Raw genomic sequence first — 21,356 nt, forward strand, 5'->3', positions numbered from 1 at the left:
ATCATTTGCCAAGGTAGAGATACAAATTTTCAAAATTAAGTTCAAATTAATGCAATTTACTCACCAACACAAAATAGATACTGCATTATCAAAAGGCTCAATATAAATTGTTCTCTAATGTGTACTCTGGACTTAAGAAAATAGTTTACTTCCTATGTATTTTTTGTAGAACCAAATAAAACCTTACAAGTAAATTAATCAAATCAAAATAAAATGTTAGGAAATAAAAATACAGTCAAGTATACCTAATGGAAGGGAGACACCCAGTGGCAAAAACTTAGAATCATGGCTTTCTCTCATAGCTCAGAGTCAAGAATCATGGCTTTCCCTCATAGCTCAGAATCAAGGAAAGGCTATTTCTAAGTGTCTTCACTTAGATCCAGTTCCTTCATTTGAATTCAGCAAACATTTATTAAGTATCTATTGTGGGAAAGGCACAATTCTGGGCAGGGGACATACAATGACAAAAACATTATTGCCCCTTCCTCAAAATGTCTACATTTTTTTGGAGGAATGCAATATGTACACAACCAAATATAACATGAGACAACTCAAAACAGGAGGGAACACTAGCATCTCTGGAAATCAAGATAAGGCTTCATGGAGAATGCTGGTATCTGAAGTGAACCAAGAAGGAAAAGGAATATGAAAGACAAAGACAGAGAGAGAGAGAGAGAGAGTACTTTCTAGTCATAGAATATCAAATGTTCAGCAACAGATAAGGGAGATGGTGATCATAAAAAACAGCAAGAAAGCTGATTAGACAGGAACATCAAGTATGTGAAAGGTGGTATCATGAAATAAGGCTAGAAAGACAGACTGGGGACAGTTGTGAAAGGCTAAGGAAGACACTGTATTTGATCTTTAAGATACGGGGAAGACATCAAAAATTTTGAACAAGAGAGAAAAGCCTTTAAAAGATTATGAGACAGTTTGAGGGTGAATTGTTTAGGATGAGGAGAGACTGGATGCAGGAAATGCATGTAAAGATCTACTGTTATATAGTACCAGGAAAGAGGAGAGGAGGTTCTGAGCTAGGAGCTATATAAATAGAAAGAAGGGGACAGATGCAAGAGATGCTATGGAGATAGGAAAGACAAATGTGGCAATTAACTGGAACCTAACTTTAAAGCTCTATTACCTAGTCTAACCTCTTTAATTTATTTTAATTTTTTTCAAATAAGCAAAATCCATCTTCTCTCCTTTCCATCTCCCTGATAGAAAGACTTTGTAATAAAGCCTATGGAACAAATCCATATAATCAAACAAAATGCATTCCCATATGGGTCATGTCCTAAAATACATCTATTTTAATGAGTACTTGGGAATCTATAACCCATCTGTCAAGAGAGGAGTATACATCATGCATACTCTGGAATGACATTCTCCCAGTTTAAAAAATCTTGAAACTGAAGCCTAGAAAGTTGAAAATAATTGCCCAGAGTCACAAAAGCAGAAGGGGTTCAAACTGAAAACCTCTGGCTGCAAATCCAGGGGTCATGGTCACCCACATAACCAGCCATTTAGAAAGGGAACAAGCACATTTTAGGTTCAAAAACAAAGTATTCAAACATTGTATGTATACACAAACTAAGAGAGTGATTTGATAGCATTTAAATTATACATGCATTAAATTTTACTTTTGTTGCTTCAGAATCCTCATTCTTTTTGAAAAGTCTAACAATAATTCCATTTGTAAAGTTTTTTTGTAAAAGAATATCACCTTCAACTATTCTGATTCACACCGTAGTATCTAAGCTAAGATAAATATATTAAGTGCAACATTTTGACCAAAACTTACCTATATACACTTATGATCATACTCAATATTAGTTATTTTATGCTAATCTAACATAAGCAATTTTATTTGAAGAGCCAATCTAGCCAATTTCCTTTTAAATATACATAGCAATTAAAAAAAAACAAACAACCTAAGCATCTATGTCAATAAAATTATGTGCAAAGAACTATATAAGTGACACGTTATCAAAACCAGTTAAGTTTTCTTCAGGTAAAAATTTTTCATATTCTTTTTGGACCTTTTTAACATCATTATTAACACAATTTACATTCATTCTTGGAAAAAGTTTGATCTCAGACTAAATTATATTTACAAAACAACTATTGTCACCAGTAAGAATAGCTAACAAAGGCAAAGACTATGTTTCACTTTTCACAGAGCAGAGAGATGGGGTATTCTGTGTAATGAACAGCAAACAGACCAGTGTTATTAAAGAGCAGAGTATGTAGAAGGAAGCAAAATATATGACTGGAAAGGTAGGAAATGGTCAGGTTATGAAGGGCCTTAAAAATCAAACAAAGGATTTAATATTTGATTCTAGAAGCAACAGAGAAGCACCAAAGATGAATGGCTGGGAAGAGGGAAAAGGGGGAGATTATAGTCATATTTATACTTTAGGAAAATCAATTTGACAGTCAATACTCTAGCCTTAAGTGCCAGGCACTCAGTTAAGTATGGGGATAATAAGAAAGTCCTTGAGGACTTTACAATCACAGTATAAATGAAGGATGAACTATACGAGGCAGATACTTGAAACAGAGAGAACATCAGCAACCTTCTACTATAGCCCAGGAGTGAGGTGATGATGGCCTATACCAGGGTAGTAGCAGTTTTAGGGAAGAGCTTAAAGAAGTGTATGTGAGTATTGGACTACCTGCCATCTGGGGGAGGGGCTGGAGGGAAGGAGGGAAAAGTTGGAACAGAAGGTTTTGCAATGGTCAATGCTGAAAAATTACCCATGCATATATCTTGCAAATAAAAAGGTATAATATAAAAAAGTGTTCAAAAAGATGTTCAAAAAGTAAAATTGATGAAAGACCTTGGCAATAGGTTGGATATGTGGGGTGAGAGAAGTTAAGGAATTGAGGATGACGTCAATGTTGCAAATATGGAGGACTGGATAACTGGTAATATTAATAGGCAAATTAGGAGGAGGGGAGAGTTTAAGGGGAAAGATATTGAGTTCAGCTTTGGGCATATTGAATAAGATTTCTACATAATAGGTATTTCAAGATATCCAAAAACCATTTGGAAATATGACAGCAGAAGTCAGGAGAGAGGTTAGGGCTGGACAAATAGATCTGAAAATCAGCCAGACAGAGACGATAATTGGACCAATAAAAGCTGAAAAGATCATCATGTGAAGTAGTATATAGAAAGAAGAGGAAACAGAAGGTAGCCTTGGAGGATACCCTTGGTTAGCAAGCATGACTTCAATAATCTCCAGTGAAAAAGTTTAAGAAGGAACAGTCATATGGGTAGGAGAAGACTTGAAAGTGATGTTAAAAACAACAAACAAAAAACCTAGAGAGAAGAAATACTCTGTCAAAGGCTGCAGACAGATCAAAAAGCACGAAGACTGAGAAAAAGTCATTAGATTTGAGATAACTGATAACTTTGCAGAGAACATTTTCAGTTGAATGATAAGGTTCAGAGTCTAGATGACAGAGAATTAAGAAGAGAGGATGAGGTTAAGAAGCAGAGATACCAGATACAAAGAGCTTCCTCAGTGAGTTTAGCCAGGAGAGGAGAGGTATGGACCAATGCTAGCAGAATGGATGGATTGAGGGTTTCTGAAGATGTGAAAAATATGAACATGTTTGCGGACAGTATAAAAACTGCTGATAGAGAGCAACAGAAGATAAGTGAAAAAGGAGGGATGATGGCAAAGGGAATCTGCTAGAAAAAGTAGGATAGAATGGGATAGAGAGGTTTGTTTTAGCAAGAAGGGCTCCCTAGATGGAAAGACCATCGGGCTTAGAATCAGGAAGCTCTAGGTTCAATTCCACCTTTGACACTTACAAGCTATGTGCCCCTGGGCAAGTAACTTAATCTCTGCCTCTGTTTGAAGAAGTATCAGTATGTAAACTGCAGAGAAAAAAGGTAGAAGTTGAAGACGACAGACTGGAAAGAAGAAAGGGGAATGTCCCAAAGATCTATAGATTAATAGTCAAAGGAATCTTTATAGTATGATAAATATGAATTGGATGAAACTCAAAGGAGTAGAGGTTACTGAGTGGTAGAAATAGAGGGAGAGCCTGGAAGTGGTAATGGAAAACAAGGAGTATTCAATTCACTCACCACAATTGTAAGTTGGAGGCAATGAGTAAAAGCACAACCAGTTCTAGAAAGGGTGGTTAAATAAGCTCTATTATCAAGACAGAGCCAAGTCCAATCAATGCAAAAAGATAGAAGGATCAAAAAAGAAAAGATTTAAGATAAAAGCTAGTTTGCTATCACTAAAGCAGGTATTCCAAGGGGCAGAGTGTAAAGGGTAGTTTTACAGTGGAAGGGAAGGGGCAGAAGATTGGCTAAAGAGAAGGGAATAAGGGAATAATTAGTGGGACACAGACAACAGAATTTTAACAAAGGCAGTCAAGTTCATTATATGAAGATGGGGAGAATATAACAGGATGGAAATCTGTTAATTAACATATTTAATCATATGTTAAATCAACATATTTAATATGTTGATTATTATGTTATATTAATAATTATTATGTTATTGTGTTAATATTAAATTAACATATTTAATCACTGAGAAAATAATTCACTAGGAATTTGGTCTTGGATTAGAGCATCAAACATCAGTGTGTAAGTGGAAAGCTGGGGGAGAAGGAAAGGTACTTGGAATGAGGCAAAATGACTTCTCAGAAAAGTGAGGGAATCTTCACTCTCAAGCAAGGCAAATCCAGTGGCTGGAGACAGTTAAAGCCCTCAAATATCAGGTCACAAGCAAGAATGAAGAGGAAAACTGTAAGATTCTGAACTCCTTCACAAAAGGAAGCAGAGTGACCTGAAGGCTGGCAGATTAGAGCAACAAGGACTAAGGTAAAAGAAGAGATGATCACAAAGGGAGATGATAAAACAGCAAGGGAAAGCAAAAAATGTGCACTGACTGTGTCCTGGCCCAGAATGCTGGAGACCACCAACACCAGAGACCAGTGTTCCTCAAACTGAGACCCTTCAAGATCAGTCCTAGGGATCACCACCTCAATCCGCTATGGCAGGGGTCCTCAAACTACGGCCTGTGGGCCAGATGCAGCAGCTGAGGACGTTTATCCCCCTCACCCAGGACTATGAAGTTTCTTTATTTAAAGTCCCAAAAAACAAAGTTTTTGTTTTTACTATAGTCTGGCCCTCCAACAGTCTGAGGGACAGTGAACTAGCCCCCTATTTAAAAAGTTTGAGGACCCCTGCACTATGGCCATCAGCCTACATCAGTGGCAGGAACAAATTATGAATGCCGAGGCCAGCTTCTCTTCCCGAGATCCACAAAAGGCCTCATCTCAAAACCTGAACAAGTACGTGCAAGCGAGGGCTCTCCTTCCTCTAAGCCAAAACCTGCCTTACCTAGACTTAGCTAATACTGTCCTGAGTAGCCCATTCTTCTTATTAGGCAAAGGAAGTATTGCCCAGCCCTAGTATCAATGTGGCCAATCCACTACACAGCTATCCCAAGCCTACTCCCTTTAGCTCAGGGGTTCTTAATTTCAAGTACATGAATTGTATTCCAATATAATTGGTTTCCTTAGTTTTCTATTAGATTCATCTAAAAATATTTTCTGAGACAGGTTCACAGGCTTCACTGGACTGCTAAAGGATCTATGATACAAAAATTCTTAAAAACATCTGCTTTAGCCTGGAGAGACTGACATGAACTGATGCTGAGTGAAATGAGCAGGACCAGAAGATCATTATATACTTCAACAACAATACTGTATGATGATCAATTCTGATGGACCTGGCCATCTTTAGCAATGAGATGAACCAAATCAGTTCTAATAAGGCAGTAATGAACTGAATCAGCTATGCCCAGCAAAAAAACTCTGGGAGATGACTAAGAACCATTACATTGAATTCCCAATCCCTATATTTTTGTCTGCCTGCATTTCTGATTCCCTTCACAGGCTAATTGTACAACATTTCAGAGTCCGATTCTTTTTGTACAGCAAAATAACTGTTTGGACATGTATACTTATTTTGTATTTAATTTCTATTTTAATATATTTAACATGTATTGGTCATCCTGTCATCTGGGGAAGGAGGGAGAGGGAAGGAGGGGAAAAGTTGGAACAAAAGGTTTGGCAGTTGTCAATGCTGTAAAATTACCCATGCATATACCTTGTAAATAAAAATCTATTAAAAATAAAAAAAAATCTGCCTTAATTAATAAAAATTTTATTATAACAATGTTATAGACTCTGCATACATAGCAAAACCCTCAAAACTCTAAAGCTGGAGAAAAGAGAAAGCAGAACAAAAAGAATCTCCAAGGAGACCCAAAGACTTGTCAAGTACACAAGTGTTTACTGAGCTCCTGCTATGTACCTTCCACTGTGATGACTCCATTAAAAAACCTGCAAATATCCGGCATTTCCTACCCCCAATAAGACCAGAAAAAAGAACAAAAGCAAGATGCCATCTTTTCCTTAGTCAAGAGAAAGGAACTAAGTCTTAGAGCTGAAGCTAACTCTCAAAACTCCTCCAAATTCCCTAGAACTTACCATAAAGGTCAGGTCCATGGGGTGTAAAAACATTGTACAAAACAATGTTGAGAGGTGCAATCACCAACTTCCCATAGTAGTAGCTATCAATGACCACTGTAGGTACCTAAAAAGAGGAGATTCAATTCAGTTAACCTAATTTAAAAACATATACCAAGAAAACAATATTTACAGAATACTGTGAATGCTTGGCACACAGAATAGTATTTAATAAATATTTTGTATTTGACTATTTGAGAGTAAGACCAGTTTTTACTCATGGAGCTTACAATCCTGTAACATCAAATATACAGATAAAGCTAGCACAAATGAATTTAAATAGTTAAGTACACATAGAAAGCTGATATGTCTTAAAGGATTTAGTATGTCTTAAAAGTATTTCAAATGGCAAAGAGAGAAGGAGAGAGCTGTTCCAGACTTATGGAATGGTGTAGACTGAGGCAAAGAGGCAGAAAAGTAGAAGAGCTGAATAGAAGACGTGGAGTTGTTCAGTTTGCTGAAGCTAAGAGTAGTGGAAGAGAGTAATATGAGGTGGGTCTGGATGGAGAGGTACCAGATTTTAGAGGGCTTTTAATACTGAACATGCATAGAGATTGCAACGACTATAGTTTTGCCTCAGATTGATGCTTCCTAATTTAACTAATTTTCTCTTTTATCCCACAGTTTGTAGTCACTAACAAAAACAAAATACACAAACAAGAAAAAAGATCTCATGTCAAAGTATAAATTTCCATTGTTTACATTTTAAAGCACGTACAATTAACATACAATAAAGCACGTTAATAAGAAAACTCCATTTGTTTCCATGTCTTCTTCTCATCTCTCATGTATGTCTTTTTCTGGACTGTGTCATTGCTTTATTATTTGAATAGCTGCAGATAATATGTATCTAAATTAATTTGACTTCAAGTTCTACCTTGTCCTCCCCTTCAAATTCTTTTTTTTTTGTTTTTGTTTTTTGTTTCATTGTTGCTTATTTCTGATTCCTTCAAATTCTTTTTTCTTTTCTTATTTCTATAAGTTAGCATTTCTCATCCATATTGACTAATAGTAGTGATAATGGACATCCTTGATTCATCTTTGATCTTGTTGGGAAGGTTTCAACCTTATCCTCATTGGAGATGAGGCTGATGCTTTGGGTAGAAACTACTTTGGTTTTGGATAGATACTACTTCTCAATTTAAAGAAATCTCCATTAATTCCTATGCTTTCTAGTATTTTTAATGAGTTTGTAATTTGTCAAAAAGTCCCTTCAAATTCTTAATGCTCTCCAAGTTTTCCATTTAACACAATCAAATGTAGAAATAAAAGACTCACCAGAAAGAGTATTAGAGCCACTAGTGACCAGTTAAGAAAACTCTTCCATCTTCGTTTCATGACCAGCAAATCAAAGGCAATAGGTAATCTATAAACATTCAACAGGGAAACAGGGATTGAGAAGAATATCAATAATAATAATAATGGACATTTAAATAGCATTTCTAGATTTGTAAAGCAGACAATCATCAGATAACTCCAAGTGATAGGTGGGGTCAGGTGTTGCTATCCCAGTTTTACAAATGAATGAAATAAGTTCAGAGAAGCCAAACTGCTTAACATGGGTCACACAGATAGTGTCTGAGCTAGGATACAAAACCATGTTTGTTGGCTCCACCATCATTGTTCTTTTACTTCATCACACAAGAGATTAAGAAATCCAGATAATTGATTAGATTCAAAAATGCTTCTCACAGAGTAGAGAGAGTAGAATTCCTCTAACAGTTATGATGCAAGAAATAAAACTGGTACGTGAACAGTCTCTTTTTTTAGATCCCTGTGTGATTCTTTCGCAAGACTTAAAGGGTAATAAGGAATACTAAATTATAATGATGAATTTCATGAGAATTTGAGTTGCTTGATATCACATGCCCCTAATCATGAATGTTTTAAATAAATGAAGAATTAGTAGAACATATCAAGATGATCTCTGAGATCTCTTACAACTCTGAAATTATGTTTATCATAGACCTTTGGGTCACATGCTAGAATATCTCTAGCTTAAATTAATAGTAACCTCAATAACTCTGACAAATCTAGAATCCTACGGTTTACAGAGATGTTGGGATCATCTATTTTCAACTGAAACATGAATTCTCTAAAATATGTCTAAAAAATTATCATCCAGCCACAACTTAATGACAACCTGTATCAGGGGAAAAGTGACCTCCTTAAGTAGCTTGTTCCATTTTAGGAAGCTCCTAATTGTCAAGAAGTTAGATAGTCATCTTTTTTTGTTTAATGTTTTTATTTCATAATAATAAACTTAACTCTGCAATCTAGCTATACTTGTACAAGGAAAAGGGAAATGAAATCCAAAGAGAATTGTAGGAAGTGAGAGTACAAGGATTACAGGGTAGGGGAACAGAGTGGAAGTTTCCTGCCCAGTTGCATAAGAATGGTTTAGTGCTTAAGACAAAAAAGGAAAAGGAAAGAAAAAAGATTTATGAGATTGTCTGTATTCAACAATGGTGATGTTCTTTCTGGCCTTGACATCATGGAATATGAAGTATATATGGCTTCTACATTGGTCATATTTTGTCTTTTACCTGGTGAAACACCACATTCTTGGAACCATCCAATTAATCTTAGCAGTAGAGATGAAAAACTGGAATGCTTTTGTGTTTGCCAGGAACAAGATGCTAGGACTAGTGATGAAGTTATCATCAGCACATTTCTCCTCATATTGCCATTATGGCTTGTGAAGTTACCACATAAATCTAAAGATGACCCTGTAAAAGCAGGATCCCTTGTAACCAAATCCCTTTTCTTTCCAATTCTGAGAGCATGAACACTTTCTGTTATTTTTGGAATCTTTATTGCAAATGGCTTGAAAAAAACTCCATCCAGGTGGTCATTATTGACAATGATGTCAAAGTACATGATAGAGTTGGCCATGGCCACAGTTGGCTGAATTGGGAGCAGTAGTAAAGGCAAGAGCAGTGAGAACTGGTATATGGCAAAACAAGAAAAGCCAAAAGCTCTTAATATCTACAAAGCTTCTCACAGACCATGTCCAAAGCAGATTTCATTATCTCTCCCTCTAAGGCTCCCCCTACTCCAAATTTCCCTAGTCACCTATACTCAAGTTCTGTTAGACTCCCCTCATATATAATTTGCTAAGTTCTACCGTTTCTAGCTTTACAATATTTCTTGTACATGTCCCCTCCTATCTGCTCACACAACTGCCACGATGGTATAGGACCTCATCATCTCATACCTGAAATTACCTGATGGCTAGTGTCACTTTCTTAAGTCACTCCCCATTGTAATCTATCCTCCACTGAGCTGCCAGAGTGATCTCACAGAAGGGAATGTCTTCTTACCTACAACCCCATCCAACAAACTCTAGTAATTCCTCATTACTTCCCTAATCAAAAAGAAAATCCTTGGTTTGGCTTTTAAATCCCTTCCCAGCCTGGCCCCTTCCTACCCTTGCAGTCTTCTAACATTTTACTTCTATCCATGTACTCTAGGAGCTGGCCACATTGATCTTTTTGCTGTTTTCTCAAACAACATTCCATCCTCAAACTGTAAACCTTCTTAATGACTGAAGCCCACACCTGGAATGCTCTCCCCCTTCATTTCTGCCTCCTTGGCTTCTTCAATGCTCACCTTCTATAGGAGTCCTGGCCATTCACCCATCTAGTTTTTCCTGAGATTACCTTCTTATTACTTATCTATCTATCCACCTACACATCCATCCATCCATCTATTCATCTACCTATATCTATCTCTCTCTCTATTTAAATGTTATCTCCAACATTAGAATGTGAGTTCTTCGATGGTAGAACCAGGTTTTTTTCTTTTTTATGTATCTTCACAGCTTACCATAGTACTCTGAGCATGGTAAGTACTTAATAAATAAACTACTTTTTGGTTCTGTTATAAAGAATAGATTCCTGGATAAGAAAAGGGGAAAGTGATAAAATTACAAGTAAAGGTAAATGAAGTTATCAAAACAAAAAAGTTTTTTTTAAAGAATGTAAACTAGGACAATTAGGTGGCACAATGGATAGATCACCATGCAGGTTCAAATCCTGCCTAAGACACCTATTAGCTGTTACACTGGACTTATATCCCAAAGAGATTTTAAAGAAGGGAAAGGGATCTGTATGTGCCAAAATGTTTGTGGCAACACTTTTTGCAGTGGCCAGAAACTGGAAAATGAGTAGATGCCCATCAATTGGAGAATGGCTGAATAAATTGTGGTATATGATATTATGGTATATTATTGTTCTGTAAGAAATAACCAGCAAGATGATTTCAGAAAGGCCTGGAGACACTTACATGAACTGATGCTGAGTGAAATGAGCAGGACCAAAAGATCATTATATACTTCAACAACAATACTATATGATGATCAATTCTAATGGACATGGCCTTCTTCAACAATGAGATGAACCAAATCAGTTCCAATAGAGCAGTAATGAACTGAACCAGCTACACCCAGTGAAAGAACTCTGGGAGATGACTATGAACTACTACATAGAATTCCCAATCCCTCTGTTTTTGTCCACCTGCATTTTTGATTTCCTCCACAGGCTAATTGTACTCTATTTCAAAGTCCAATTTTTTTTGTACAGCAAAATAACTGTATGGACATGTACATATATATACTGTATTTAAGTTATATTTTAACATATTTTACATGTATTGGTCAACCTACCATCTGGAGGAGAGGGTGGGGGAAAGGAGGGAAAAAATTGAAACAAAAGGATTTGCAATTGTCAATGCTGAAAAATTACCTATGAATATATCTTGTAAATAAAAAGCTATTAAAAAAAAAAAAAAGACATCTACTAGCTATGTAACCTTAGGCAAGTCATGTACCTCCATTTGCCTCCAAAAGAATAAAATAAAAAGAATGTAAACTTGAAGGTAGAAACTTGCTCAAAATTTGTACTTCTATACAAAAAGTGCTTCTAGCTTTTCAGTTGCATTGGACTCTTCATGACCTCTATTGTGCTTTCCTTGGCAAAGATACTGGACTGATTTGCCATTTCCTTCTCCAGTTCATTTAACAGATGAGAAAACTAAAGCAAACAGGGTTAAGTGACTTGTTCAGGATCACACAACTAGCAAGAGCCTGAGGCCAGATTTGAATTCATAAAGATAAGTCTTCCTGATTCCCAGCCTACTGCTCCCCAGAGTGCCTGATCTCCTTTTATAGATCATTCATTATATCCCTTCTAATCACTGCTATTTATCCCTTTTCAGTTAAATTTCTAAAATAAGTAAAACTATACCTGTTGCTTTCATTTCCTTTTTACCACACTTTGGGAGCAGCAGAGTACTGGGGAAGAAAGTGCTAAGAATTGGAGTGAGGAAAATCTGGGTTTAAATCCTGCCTGACAGTTTGTATCTGTATCAATGATCTTGGACAAATCATTTAGCCTCATTTTCCCCACTTAACTTAGAACCCATGACCTCTTAGTTCCCTTCCAACTCTAAATCTATGATCCTATGCTCTCTCCTAAATGATCAGCAATTTCTTCTATAGTTACTAACAGCTTCTTCCTGGCTTAATGTAATTACTTCTTAAGCTTTCATCTCTTTCCTAGATCATTTTGCTATTTCTGACTGAACTTATTCTTTTTTTTAGTACTTTTGATTCTTCAAGGCTCATATCTGCTTCACATCTTCCTTGTCCCATCCAATTGTAGACATTCTTGTCCAAAGCAAGCTTCCAGTCTTCCTCTATGCTTACTTCCTTGGAGTAGGCACCCCATCTGCTTTTCTGACTTTAATAACTACCTATTGATGACTAAATTAAGGACTAAACATGAAAAATTTATCCATGTTTCAGTAAAGTTTTCAGGTACATCCACTTGATTATCTAACTCAAATGAATATATTAGTTCCCTAATGTGAATGTTCCCTCCAAAGATATAGACTACAACTCATCCATCCTACTCCTCTTCCTTTTTCAATCATATATCTCTTGGGTTATATTCTTTACTCCAGATAAAGCTCTTTATTGCTATGTGATTTTGCACACTAATATTTTCCATGTGCCGCTTTCTATTGGCCTCTGAGCGACACATATATTAATTCTTTGGAGACTTGCAGTCATTCAGTACTCAAACAGTGCCTATATTAAGATGGGCTTTTACTTTTGGGAGAAATATAATATTAAAGTATCATTCCAATTTCCCAAAGACAACAAACTCACTATTTAAACATGCATGCATACATACACACACACACACATACATAGATCCTACTTAAGTAACTCTATAGATTGCCTTTCTAACTATACATCAAAATTTGAACACTAATTATTCTTCATCTGCTTGTTTCTTTTTTCTTCTTTAGAAAATTGGTCAAATTCTTTTGAGTAGCTTTGGATATCATCTAGGAGCTTTTGATGTAAAAAGAATGATGTCATCTAAAAATAGATGTATTGAAAGATTAGTATCCAGCATGGGATAGTACTTCAACTTGGACTTTGCTGGATCTCCTCTGTGACAATGTTGAATTCTTCCTGTTTTATGCCTCACTTGATGTTTATGATCAGAGGGTTACTGAAGTAGGATGTCTTCAAGAATTAAGGTTCCCACAGAAGTGAAGCTACCCTACTTCCCTCTCTTCATTATTCCCTTCCCACAGAAATCTCTCATACTCTGCCCTCATATGTCACAATTTCTTTTATGGAGACCCCTCATTAAGCACTTGTCACCCTATCCCCATTACACACATAATGGGTTCCCTATCAAGTAAAATCTAAGTTATTCAATATGGAATTTAAAATGGTCCATCAACCAGATTTTTTGCCTATTGGATAGCATTTATAGGACTCCTTAACAAATCAGTCTGAACTCAGTAGGAAGACAGATATTCTTTTCATGCTCAGGATAAAACATATTTAGTTCTATCTCCATAACTTGGCTGGTATTGTTCTCCCTACTTGGAATATTCTCCCTATTTCTCTCTGCCAAGAAAGATTCTAAAATTCCATTGAAGTTCAACTATTTCATAAAATTTTTCCAAATAAATTCAAAGAATTTTTCAACCACCCAAAGAATTTTCCTTTACTTTGAATTTAATCAACAATTCTGTTTAGACTCTACAACATTATAACGCATTTACTTATATAAAGCAAATGTCTTCTAGAGTGATGGTGTCACACTCAAATAGAATCCTGGCAGGCTACAAACTGACATCAGCTATGCTATATTGTATTTTTCTTTTGTTAAATATTTCCCAATTATATTTTAATTTGGTTCCATTTGGAGACCAGCCAGAAATTTAACAACTCTGCTCTAGATATTTCTTGCTTCACACCAATTATATAGTAAACTCCTGGGGGACAAAGAATTTTTCTTCTACTTCTGTAGAAAAACTGTACCTTTTTTAAAAAAATACATCAATATAATATAATATAACATAATATCATTTCATAGCTAGATGAACACCTGTTGTTCAAATGAAAATATCAGGCAGGATTGGTCAGATCCAGTGCCACTCTGCATACTTCAAGACCCCAATCTTTTCCTGACTAAAATGTAAGCTCCAGCATCATTTCTTTCTCTGTACCCTCAATGACTACTTTACAGGTACCAACACATTTCAGCACTCAGTAAATGCTGTTGAATTGATCCAAATTGACCTTCTAGGGATCATAAGGTGCACCTAAGTCCCAAATTAAGATCTCTTCAACACTGCAGCCATAATATAGATCCAATTACAAACTTCTAAAGACTTCTGTTCTGCCCAGACTGTTTACAGATAATTAAGCACTAAAACTCGATGTGTGATTGCTGATCAGGAAATAGAGAGGTGGAAGAGAATTTGACTTAGCTTCTTACCCAAGAGCTGCACTAAATGGCCAGCCGAGGATAGCCCCACCAGCTACTGCCAGCACAGCAATGGAGGTCTTGTCCATGAACCAGCCCGTCATAGCTATCACAGTTGTGTACATACAGAAGCTGCTAGGAAGGAAAGCTGAAAAAGCATGGAAATGTTTCAAAAACAATGATAAAACCAAAGACTTAAGACAATTTATTAAAAATCTTCACTAAGGTTAAATGCTATCATATGTTGCAAGGCAGAAAGGACCACAAGAATTTACTTTATGTTAGCATTAGACATGACCACATTAATAAATAAGCAGTAAGAACCACTCATTCTTTTAAGACACCATTTCAGTAGTAATTAACTCTTTCCTCATTTACCAAACACAACAGAGAATGAAAAAACACAACAGAGAACACTTCACATGGAAGCCCAAGACCACTGGACACATCCTGCAATTCATACTCACTATGCCCCCAAAATTCACAGGATTGTCCCCAGGTTTCATGCACACTCTGGGATCAAAGTTTCAAGAGCACAACAGCTATCACAGAGGGTTGACTTCTGCCATTTTCCTAGGGCTGCTCTGGTCCAAACCTGTAACCGCCTACAAGTCACAGGTGCCACAGAAGGCCCTTTCCAGAGCACAGAGGTTTGGCAAGTCCAACCCATTGTCATCCTAAACCCAATGATATGAACACTTTAGCTTCTGGACACTCTTCTCACTTTTTATCATATCAAAAAACTGGGTACCTTTCCCCAGGGAGCCTCTAATAATAGCAGCATTATGTTATATTTAAGAGCTCAAAGCGACCTTACAAATTAACTAGTTCCACCTGCTCATTTTGAGAATAGGGAAATTGAAGCCAAGTTTAAGTCCAGGTCCTATACAGCTGCAGTCAGTGGGGGGCTTAGCAAAAATGGTCTCCCTCTAACTGGGGAACAGGCTTTCCCTGATAGAAAGCTTCACTCCATGAGCTAAAGGTATTCCACCAGGGCTTTTGTTCAGTATCTGAAGTGAAGACTGCTTACGTTTTGCTCCATTTGGTAATAAAGTAATATGCCAATTGTTCCTGGTATACCACAGGGCTCCTCAAAGGACAATTCCTGCCTCTCCTGCTACTTATCTCCTACTCTACCTAGTCAAAAGGGAAATAATAATTAGTACCTGATTCCAATAAGAACTGAATGAAGAGGCAGGGAGCTCAGCAAAAAGCTCAGGGGATCAATGTTCTAATCCTGGCTCTGACTGAAAGGATAACTTTAATACCATAACATTCTTAACTACAATGTACAAAGTCAAATTTAATTCTGGCACCTTTACCAAAAGCTGATTTTGGGAGCAACTCATAAAAGGATTGTAAAATATTCTGAAGAGCAGATTTTTCCAGACAAAGGTGGCTTAATATTGGTGAATAGAGGGCTGACAACTCCATTTGCTAATACGTAGTTAAAAGGATAAAGACATCTAGACAAATCCAGGAAGGCTGATTCAGAATTTTCTAAACCAAAGCCCTCATTATTAACTATAGCTCTAAAAACAAAAACAAACAAAAACTATAGCTCTGGTTTCTTACATTCATCTCAAATAATCTTGGGGAAAGATTTTCATTCACAATCAGAGACAAGTTTTTCCTGGGAGAAAATGTTCCCTCATGAAGAATCACAAAGGTATATTCTTACATCCCAATGTTGTACAGGAAAGCTTGGAGTTAATGTTATCTTGTAAAGAATCTTATGGCTTGGCTTTTTAAACTTACACTAAGACAAAGTGCTCTCTTTCATTGCAACAAAATCTCTATAGACGTGTCATCCTCTTTTTTCTTACCAGCTGATGAGCAAAACATCCCAGTGCTGAGAACTAAAAATGCCAGCATCAATCGACTCACATGGAGGCCAAATTTCTTGCATACAGCCCTGTGAGCAAGGAAAAAAATATCAAACATGTCAGGCCTCAGGAATATCCACTTCAAATAAGAAGATAAAAACCTGTTACATTGATTGATGATGATCTGGTAATCTGAATTACCATGTAAAACCATTGTGACAAACTCATCCAATACTCTGCACTGATGAGAAACCTGAGGGTTATCAGTTAATCTGTCTGAGTCCAAGGGGATATATGAATTTTCTAGAAATTAAAAGTGATGCAATTATAACAACAAATAGGAAACTAAAGGACTTAGAGAACAGAAAGAAAAAATGTAAGATTCTCCTCTAAAAACCTAGCCTACTAAGATCTCATTAGGACTTTTCAATTACTAAACCATCAAATGATGATATGGAAGGTACTGTTGTAGTGTAAAAGAAAAGAAACCCTTCACTGTGGCACCTACCTGCCCACTAACAATGAGGACAAGGGGGGAAAAGTCATATATAACTCATTAGAGATTTTTTTTTAAATGTCAGCCTATACTGTCAAAGAAATAAAAAAATCCTTATACTTCTATAACACATAGCAGTTACAAAGCAAATTCACATATATTAATCCTCCCAACAACTTTTTAAAGGTGATACCTATCTTATTATCCCCATTTTACATGCAGAAACATGGAATGCCATTGTGGCAGTACCCTCCCAAGCTACCTGGTCTCCTCTATACGGGAACAAGAAACTGTCTCAGATTAAGGCTTGTCCAAGGTCACAAAACTTGTGAAAAGTCCAGGTTTTATCCCAGATCTTCTGACTACAAGTCTACTGTATATAGACAAACAGAACTAAGGTAATCAGCATAAAAACCAGATATCTGAAAGTTTATTATAAGAAAAACAATAACCACAAGTATTCTTTGTCCAAAACAAACTTCTTATTTTAAATAAAAAAACACATCAAAGATTGGAGGGAGGAAAAAGAATAAGGGCAAGTTTCGGCCACTGCCACGCATGTCAGGAGGATAGTATATTCCATCTGGTATCTTACACAGTGATTTTCTACAAGCAAAGCTTTTCTGTACTCACTTATAAAAGTAAAGTTCACAAACAGAGCTCACAAAAGCCAGGATACATCGCAAAAAGTAAAAGACGAGAACCTAAAAGAAATCCAGAAAAAAAAAACAAAAACAGAAGTCACAGACTAAGTTAAAATAATTTGAAAAATAAAAGTCAAAAAATAAATAGGATAATATAGGTTAAGTCAAATAGCTGATAAAGTATTTACACAGTTATATCTGCTATAAGCTAAAGTACTTTTAAGCTGCTCAGAATGAAACTACTAACTTAAAATGAAAAGCATAATTAGAGTAACATGTGCTTCTAGATTGGAATATCATCGATTTTCTTTATTAATACCATCAATTTTCAAAGCAAATAATCCCTCCAATTGAATAAGAATAACTAATATACCATATTTTAGGAAGGACATTGACTGACTGAAGCTCTGCCTAGGATGACAAGAAGACTAGAAACCAGGTATAAAAAGGATTCACTGAAGGTCACAGGGATATTTAGATTTTTTACAAAAAGAATAATTATAAGGGTCATGCTCACCATCTTCAAATATTTGAATGACTGTAATAGAGAATTCAACAAGCATTTATTAAGCATCTACAAGTGGAAGATACTATATTAGTTTCTAGGGTTACCAAGACAAAAAATTAAATATTCTCTGAAATTAAGGACTTTTCATTTTACTAAGGGACTACAGATGCCCACAGAAAACTAAATATTAAATAAACACAAAGTTGGGAATAGAGAAGATAGTACCAATCATTGGAAGGGTCAGAAACTAGCCAAATTCTAAATTTTAAGGAGAGATGGTAAAAAGAGAAAGTGTTTCAAGCATGGGGGATAGCCAGGTAAAAGACATAAAGATTAGGAATGGAGAACAATGCACAGGGAACAGACAGAAGGCCAGTCTGGCTAAAATTTGAATATGAAAGGAGAGTATTCTGAAATAAGTCTGAAAAGGGAAACTGGAACCAATTTGTAAAAGGGTTTAAATGGCAAAGAGAGGAGGGAAATGGCATGTAGAGAGGAGATAAAAGTTCTGCTTGGTGCAACAGGAAGACAAATACAGTAAGGCAGATTCCAACTCTACATAAGAAATCCACAAATTTATTTTGAAGCCGTGAAGTTTTTCCTGCTTCCTTAAACTCTTAGTGTCTTGGCCCTGTATTTTCTTTTATGAGTTTTATATAAGCCTATATTTGAGCATGCTGTCTCTCCATTAAGAAAGCAGAGACTGTTTTGTCTTTGTCTTTATATCTCCAGTGCATAACAAAAGGAGGGGCACCTAGTAAGTACTTAATAAATGCTTCCTGATTGAGAACCAAATTCTCAATAAAATAAAAACACAAAATAATAATTGTATTTAATATAAGTTTACTTCAAGTGGTCTTCAGATAATACATATTATTTTTAAAAGCGGTCCACTAGTTCTAACAAAATTATAAAGCCATTCATAAACAAAAAGCAGCAAATTTTAAAATAAACTCTCAAAAGTTTAAAAGTAAAAATGTAACCAAATTAAATTACCTCCAAATATGGCTTATAAGAATAAGGAAAAATTAAAACCACTGTGAAACATCATATAAGATCTCATATTACATCCAAGACTTTCCTCTCATAAAACGCTTAATTATAGCTAACAATCATGTTGGCCTCATTGAGTTAAACTGTTTGGTAGGGTAAAAATACATTTGAAAGCAAGTATTCAAAAATTGCAATTCTGCCATTTACTATTTAGTGGCATCAGACAAGTCACTTATCTTCTCGAGACATAAAGATCCCTCCCAGTTCCAAATCTATGATCTTCCATTGAGAAGTAGAGGCTATTAAATCAAGAGTAATGAGATTAGGTAGGGGCTATCTTTTCAGTCTGAATGGCATATGAGTAAGTAGAATAGTACAGAAGAAGGAAGCAGTACCAAAGTGGTTGAAGCCAGATTTCTATTTAAGACCTTTCCATGGCTAATAACCTTGTTTGTGTTAGGGCTCTGACAAAAGTCTATACATTAAGAACATAAAGGGAGCTGGGCAAGCTAGCATCCTATTTCAAGAAAAGCATCTATACATTTTTCTTGGGAGCCTTTAATAATTGAACCTTCCATGAGGAAGCTTTCCAAAACAATTAGACATGTAAATCACAAGAACTCAGAAGACTGAAGACTTAGCTTCCAGAAAAAATGGTAGATAAGGAGGGAAAGGGGGTCTTTCAGGGACTTGCAGAGAATGTAGTCTTACAGATGTTCTTCTGACAAAGCAAACTATTTTCTTTTTTAGTTTGTCTTTTCTCTTTCTTGGTTTTCCTTATGATATGTTTTTTTTTTTCCACAACATGACTAATATGGAAATATGTTTAAAATGAGTACACATATAACTTATATCAGACTGCTTGCTGTACTAGGGAGAAGGAAAGAAGGAAAGGAAGAAGAAAAAAATTTGGAATCCAAAATCTTATAAAAGTGAATGCTGAAAACTATCATTACAGGTAATTGGAAAAAATAAAATACTGTTAAACGGGAGGAAAAAAAAGATATTTCACAAGTTATCACCTAGAAGAGGGAAAGCATGTACGCTGCCTGCTTTGCTTCAGAAGGCATAAATAAGATTTCAATTAAATTTTGTTTATGCATAAGGTTCTGATACTTCAAAACATCTGAGAATCAAAAGAAGATACTAGTGACAAAAACTGGGAAATAGTGAATTTTAAGACAGAAGATAATTAATTCAGTTTTAGAGTTGCTGAGTTTGAAGCCATAGCAGATTAGTTAAATGCAAACAAACTCTCTGAGGACATTCCACTGTTCTTTCCAAATTGTACCTTTTACAAAAAGAAATTTATTTCACAATGAACTAAAAAAGATATGACTCTTCACCTTCATGACTCAAGAAACAGTGAGTTAAAGCCAGCAATAAATGTTGATTCATGGATGGTTTATTGAGGCTCAATAAATATAAACAATATATCTATTGTCTTTCCTCTGACAAACTTCAAACATTAGAAGGAAGATACTCAATTAAAATACACAACTATAACTACTATTCTAGATTAGGCCTTAATTACCTCAAATTTGGATTGCTGTCATTACCTTCCAAACCAGCCTCTATCCCATTTAATCTTTCCTCTGCAGAACAAAATTTTCCCTAAATATCACTGCTCTTTCATGCCACTATCATGCACTTACCTCAAAGTCTTAGGCTCTTATATCTAATTATAGAACTCTTATTCCTACTTATCTAAAACTCTGCCTTAGAGTCTAGTTTTTGGTTTAAAAAAAAAAAATTCAGTTGTTTTGACCCTTAAAGACAAGTACTTCAGGCTAGATCTGGTCTTACCTTGTTAGTTTGTAGGACTTTTGCATGAAATGCAGCTGGCAAAGCATGAAGCCACAGGTAAGCATAGGATCGGATAGCATAAGCTGGGGAATATTCCCATGTCTGAAATCCATTGCCATAGACGAGGTAGTGCATCTAAAATTCCAAAACAGAGAAATGAATTGATATTTTGCAGGCCAAAAATCATTCTCATGAGGACATATGGTGGCATGAAGAGCTTCTTAGTAAATCTATGAATTAAGGGTCAAAAAATATATAAAGCTAAAAATCTATACAAAATTTTGGTAGCTAAGGGTAGTTATAGACAGAGACCAGAGGAAACCATTATGATAGAAGGTTTAGGAAATAATAGAATACTGTAAGAATATAGAATATCCTGCTTTTTGGTGCTCAAAAACCCTTTGATTATTTTACTACGAATCTTTTAATTATTGATTTTGATACAATGTTGTTGACTTTCATTCTTGAAGAGAACTAAGATGACATCACTATATTAGAACCAAGCTACAGGGTGTCCAACTGTGGCTGAACAGACCAAGAGCTCTGAATGTTTTACCACAGGTTGGACACAAATATTCCATGTGAACAGTTGGGGTGAATTCTCTAAATATGTGCATCTTGTGTTTCTTTTGAACTACTTCAGTTCTGATGAGGTACACCATGCTGCACGGTCCTATGCCAGTGTCTCCCATGTCACATAATCAATTCCAAAGTTCTTAA

The 21,356-nt window shown here is 35.8% G+C and overlaps 1 protein-coding gene across 3 annotated transcripts in view; it reads right to left on the minus strand.

Moving 5' to 3' along the window:
* Nucleotides 1-21,356, minus strand: part of ALG9 (ALG9 alpha-1,2-mannosyltransferase) — a 132,959-nt gene that overhangs the window by 95,165 nt on the left and 16,438 nt on the right. For all 3 annotated transcript variants that reach the window (XM_031961167.1, XM_031961169.1, XM_031961168.1), the window contains 6 exons: nt 20,637-20,771; nt 17,319-17,389; nt 16,190-16,278; nt 14,376-14,511; nt 7,846-7,933; nt 6,529-6,634 (listed from right to left, as the gene is read on the minus strand). In XM_031961167.1, coding sequence (XP_031817027.1) covers nt 6,529-6,634; nt 7,846-7,933; nt 14,376-14,511; nt 16,190-16,278; nt 17,319-17,389; nt 20,637-20,771 — 625 coding nt within the window. The remainder of the gene's footprint in view (nt 1-6,528; nt 6,635-7,845; nt 7,934-14,375; nt 14,512-16,189; nt 16,279-17,318; nt 17,390-20,636; nt 20,772-21,356) is intronic.

The sequence above is a fragment of the Sarcophilus harrisii genome, chromosome 3, assembly GCF_902635505.1.
Source record: "Sarcophilus harrisii chromosome 3, mSarHar1.11, whole genome shotgun sequence".
Lineage (NCBI taxonomy): Eukaryota > Metazoa > Chordata > Mammalia > Dasyuromorphia > Dasyuridae > Sarcophilus > Sarcophilus harrisii.